Source organism: Rhipicephalus sanguineus, chromosome 1 (assembly GCF_013339695.2).
Source record: "Rhipicephalus sanguineus isolate Rsan-2018 chromosome 1, BIME_Rsan_1.4, whole genome shotgun sequence".
Lineage (NCBI taxonomy): Eukaryota > Metazoa > Arthropoda > Arachnida > Ixodida > Ixodidae > Rhipicephalus > Rhipicephalus sanguineus.
The window spans coordinates 2,813,831-2,819,566 of record NC_051176.1 but is presented as its reverse complement, the minus strand read 5'-3'; the positions used below and the strand labels follow the sequence as shown (position 1 = coordinate 2,819,566).

Sequence of the window (5,736 nt, the reverse complement as noted above, 5' to 3'; positions counted from 1 at the left end):
CCACTGGGCAACATGCCTACCACCCTGCGCCAACGCAATCCCCCTTCTTCAGCGGCACCGATGATCAAGATGTAGAAGATTGGCTGGTGTTGTTTGAAAAGGTGAGCGCCGCCAACAAGTGGGACGACCTCTCGAAACTGGAGTACGTCTAATTTTATCTGAAAGACGTCGCCAGCCTGTGGTTTCACTACCACAATTCCGAATTCTCCACGTGGGCTGCTTTCAAACCTACGTTTGCAGCAGTTTTTGGTCGCCCTGCAGTACGCAAGCTCCGCGCCGAACAGTGCTCGCACTTCGCACTAAGCGAGTGTCCCACTAGTGAATGCCTTGCGCACCTATTTCTTGTACTTCAGGCATTCCAGGATAAGGCGCATGCCCGTAAGGAAGATGCGAACATATCTGAGCTATATGTTCATACTAGAGAAAGAAGGAACCCGGCTGAAAAAACTCCAACTGGTTCTAGGTGGTTCCAGCTGGAACCAGTTGAACAGTGTTAGGGAACAATTCCAAGCTAGATCAGCTGGAACCAGTTACCTCTTGTCCTAGCTGAAATCAGTTACCAGCCTGTCCCTGCCAGACCTTGTTGGCTTCTGGTCCCAACTCGTACCAGTACCAACAACTAGAGAAGTAACAATGACGCAGCCCACACAGTCTAATATTTTCACAGGCATACATATGAATGAGTCAGTTTGAGGATACATACAATGCTGTTGTGGAGGCATACACTGCAGTCTGCGTATATGCCAGCAGAACTGAAAATTTTGGCTTGCAACCAAAGGTATTGCAATAAGCAAGTATTGTTTATGACAGTGTTCTAATTTTTAACCATATGGCAAAGAACCTCTGGTGAAAGAAGTATGGACCGACTACAAGCCTTAAAATTTATTTCTTCTTGTCATGTAACTTAGCTCGTGTTACAATCGGCGTGTGCTCTCGGATACCTCCTGCATGAACTAATTCCTTTCCTGTAGTTGAGCCGTATCAATTCCACATTTAATACTGCTGGGTGAGATTAGCCTTGGATGTAGCCGCTTGTGCACAAACAAAAAGGTTCCAGCTAGGTAAGCTTGCACGATTGAAAGTTGGGCAAGTTGTTTCGGATTCATGTTTGAAAACAGACCTTCAGCAGGCGTGTTGAAGGTCTGTCTTGAAATGACAATACATGCAGTGTGAAACACACCAAGTCTTTCGTGCCTTGTGCAGTAGGCGCGATGGTCTACATTGGGTGTTGGCTGCGTCTCTGAAACGTTCCGCCGTATTTTAAGAAAATTAGGTAAGAGCTGCTTTCGATTCGAAGGCTTTGTGGTCTGGCTGGCAACTGTGTGTAACAAATCCGTGAATAAAACGTTGTTGCTCCGTTCCCGCCGTCCGGAACTAATTACTGCATTCCTGATGCAATAATAATAGGAAAGACGGGATCACGGGGATCACCGCTGAACTGTAAGGTACGCCAACGAACCTACGAGGATCGTGACAGCGACCAGCGGCACATGTCACCCGTTGTCAAAAATGGCGCCACCCGCATTCACCTCGCCTCCACCGCAGTTCGACGGTTCGACGCTGCTGCGGAAACTTGGACAAATTACATGGAAAGGCTGGAAGCGTACTTAAACACCAGCGGCATATCAAATGAGTCTCGGAAACGCTCCATTCTCATCACATGTCTGACTCCCGCGTTGTACGGCCGCTTGAGGAGCCTGCTGGCGCCAAAGAAACCGCGCGACGAGCCGTACGACGCCATTATCGCCCTGCTCACCCAGCACTTGAGTCCGGCGCCTTCGGAAATCTGTGAAACGTTTCGATTTCAAACTAGGGTGCAGAATGCAGGCGAAAAAGTGTCGGAGTACTTAGCGGAGTCGCAGAAGATCGCGGACAACTGTGGATTCGGTTCGGCTCTAGAGCGCAACATCAGGGACAAATTTGTGATCGGCCTGCGCGAAAAGATGGTCCAACGTCTACTTCTTGCGAAGCCCAAGTCGCTGACATTGAAAGAGGCCCCGGATGTGGCTACATCAGCGGAACTCGCAATTCTGAATGCGCACCGACTGCCTAGTGCAAACGCGTCGGTACCTGGCCCAGCGGAAGTGAACGCCATGCACGTGAAGAAGGGTCGCTCAGGTCAACCCTCGGAAGTCCGAAAACCACGACCATGTATTCGCTGCGGTGCCTGCTCACACGAACCTCCAAACTGTCCACACAAAAACTCGACATGTTTCAAGTGCCAAAAACGAGGACACTTGGCAGCGAGCTGTTCGGGAGGCAAGAAACAGGGAAAACCTAACTTTCAGGCGAACTGAACAAGTCATCGACATATTCACAGTCACTAGCACAGCGACAACCAGTGTCATGAAGCCAGTTTACAGAACACTCAGCTGGGGCGGCGAACTCCTCAGTATGCAAATTGACACTGGGTCTCCTGTTTGCATAATTTCGGAGGACACATACCGCACTCATGCGAACCAGTGGCCCAAGTTGGAAAAAACTGGAAGAGAACTTCGCTGCTACCTGGGACAGCTGCCTGTCTGTTGAGTACTGAACATGGCAGTTGAGCACCAAGGTCGACAAATGGCAGCTGAACTGTTCGTTGCGGAATGTTCGGGACCAGCACTTTGTGGCCATGATGTGATTCTGGGACTGGGTCTCATGCACGACATTCAGGTGGGAGCAGTCCTAGGCTCGACCGAAGATACCTCTGCAACTATAATGGAGCTCAAGGCAGACTTCAAAGATTTGTTCCAGCCAGGTACAGGTCTGATGAGAGGGCCACCAGTCAACATTGCCCTTAAGAAGGATGCTAACCCCAGATTCCTGAAAGCTCGCTCACTCCCATATGCACTCCGCAATGAGGTTGCGGCAGAACTGGAACGCATGTGCCAACAAGGGATTTTGACCCCCATCAGCCGCAGCAAGTGGGCAACACCTATTGTCCCTGTTGTGAAGCCAGACGAAACACTGAGAATCTGTGGAGACTTCAAGGTCTCAGTCAACCCTGCATGTGACATTGACAAGTATCCTCTTCCCAAGGTTGAAGACATCTTTGCATCATTGAAAGGAGACTACTGGTTCTCCAAATTGGATCTTCGTGAAGCATACTGTCACATATCGTTGAGTGAGGAGGCAAAAAAAGTTGCAGTGTTGAATAGCCACAAAGGTCTATTTGCATACAACAGGCTTCCATACGGCATCGCTTCAGCTCTGGCAATCTTTCAAAGAAGGATGGAAGCTCTTCTGCAAGGCAAGGGTCTTTTTGGACGATGTGCTTATTTCAGAGCCTGAAGATAGCTATGGAAAGATGGTGAGAAGAGTGCTACAGGTCTTCCGTGAAAATGGAATTCAACTGCGGGAGGACAAGTGCGTTTTTGGCGCAAGGGAGGTGACCTACCTTGGACATCGTATTGACCGGGAGGACTTGCATCCATCAGAAAGAAAAATGGAAGCCATCATGCAAGCTCCTGCACCTCAGAATGTCCAGGAACTTAGGTCGTTCCTAGGGTTGATCACCTACTACCGCAGTTTCCTTCCAAACATGTCAACTGTTCTGGCACCACTGTACCAACTTCTTTAGCAAAATGCAGCGTGGAGGTTGACAGCGTTGGAAAAAGAGGCCTTTAGCAATGCAAAGAGTGCTCTGAAAAACTCAGACCTGCTAGTCCATTTTGACCCCACAAAAGAACTGGTACTCGAATGTGATGCGTCCCCACAAGGCATAGGTGCAGTGCTATCACATGTCACCAATGGCACCGAAAGACCTATTGTATTTCGGTCTCGCACACTAAGCCTGAGAAAAACTACTCTCAATTGGAGAAGGAGGCACTGGCACTCATCTTTGGTGTCGTGAAGTTTCGTTGCTATACTCGCGGACAACTTTTCTTGGCAATGAAGGAAAGGCTACGGGGGCGGAGCTCCTGCACATGTACTGCTCCGTGAAGTAGTCCGGTTCGGCGCGCGTTTTGAATTGAGTTTTGGTTTGTGAACCTTCCGTACCTCCTGTGACGGCCATTTGATTATTCGAGTGGCCGTCACAGGCTTACACAGCCATTTCTTAGTGAAATTCGTCACAAGCTCCCTCGGCGAGTCGTCGGAAAAGCTGGAGGGTGACGAGCGGTCACCTGAAGACGAAGACGCCATTTTGACTGTGAGGTGCACGTAAAAGGTGCGACTTTTTCACAGGTGCAAAAACGCGAAATGACACTGCACAAAGCAAAACAAATATAAATATCTCCTTGGTGCGCGCTTGACCTTCTTTTCAAACAATGCCCTGTAGAAAATAAAGTAATGTAGTTTTTTTTATTCTCATACAGAAAACACGGACGTAATTGTGAGACTACAATCTTCAGCGGTAGCACACGCGTAGTTCGGCTCTCTAGGCTTCCCTTCATGGCCAAGAAAAGTTACTTGCTGTGTCAGGAGTTCACCCTGAAAACTGACCACGAGCCCTTGGGAGGCTTGTTTAAGGAAAACCGCCCAATTCCAAGCACTGCTGCTGCACGCATTCAACGATGGGCAATGACTCTGGGTGCGTACAAATACGTCATTCGGTATAAGCCCGGCTCCCCGAACCAGAATGCCGATTCCCTCAGTCGCCTTCTGTTGTCAGCAAGCAAAGTGGAACAGGAAATGCAGGACCCTGAACAGCAAGATAGCTCATTCGTAGCTCAGGTCTGTGACACAAGACCATTTTCTAGGAAACAGCTTGAAGATCTGACGAAGAAAGATGCACTCTTGCAACTCCTCCTAGGCTGTATCAGGCAAGGGTGACCCAAAGGACAGCTTCCACAACACCTGGAGGCTCTCCAACCATACTGGAAACAGAGACACTCCTTCACGGTGGATGGAGAACTGATCCTAATGGGGGAGAGAGTGGCGATTCCTGAATCAGCCAGAAAAGCATTTTTGCTGGAACTGCATGAAGGACACACAGGAATCAGCACGACTAAAGCGCTGGCCAGAATGCTCGTATGGTGGCCAGGAATTGACCACGACATTGAGCATCTCCTGCACACCTGTCAAGTGTGTCAGGCGATGGCACCAATGCCACCGGCAGAGAAGCCCGTTGCATGGCCAGCAACGTCCGGAGGCTCCCATCTCGCCTCTGTTGAACAACCATTCCCTGAATTAGTCGTGGGAGGCGCGGCTCACGGAACTGGAAATGGGAAGCCAACTGGCGACCCTTGACCAGGCTCGGCGAGCTGCTGTAGCCAGTGGGGTCCTGGAAGAGGGGCACCAATCACCCTAACAATTCCAAGCCCTGATTTGAATAAATAAATGTTTCTTCTTTCTCGAGTACACATCGATTATGCTGGTACAATTGAGGACAAAATGATCCTGGTTGTGGTGGATAGCTACTCTGGGTGAATTGAAGCTGTACCCACACAGACAGCAACATCAGCAGTAACGATTGAAATCTTGCGAGACATTTTTGCACGGTTTGGTTTGCCCACCTGCCTCGTGTCGGATAACGGCACATCATTCTGCAGTGCAGAGTTCAGGGAATTTGTGATCCAAAATGGCATACGCCATATCCGTACTGCACCGTTCCACCCGCAGTCAAACGGGCTGGCCGAAAGGGCTGTAAGAGCAGGAAAGGATGGCCTAAAGAGGCAAACAGGTGGTACGTTAGTTGCACGATTGAACCATTGGCTTCACACCCATAGGCGCACACCATCAGGTGACAGAGACAAAGCCCCTGCGGAAATGCTTCTCACCTTCAGACCCAGAGGAAGCCTCAACCTACTG

General features: G+C 49.7%; 1 protein-coding gene across 1 annotated transcript; it reads left to right on the top strand.

The window, feature by feature from the left end:
* The first annotated feature begins 2,538 nt into the window (after positions 1 to 2,538).
* On the top strand, positions 2,539 to 3,565 carry LOC119389066 (uncharacterized protein K02A2.6-like). The gene is made up of 2 exons (XM_037656342.1): positions 2,539 to 3,109; positions 3,270 to 3,565. The coding sequence occupies exons 1-2, from the start codon at positions 2,539 to 2,541 to the stop codon at positions 3,563 to 3,565; spliced, it is 867 nt and encodes a 288-aa protein (XP_037512270.1).
* Positions 3,566 to 5,736: the final 2,171 nt, after the last annotated feature.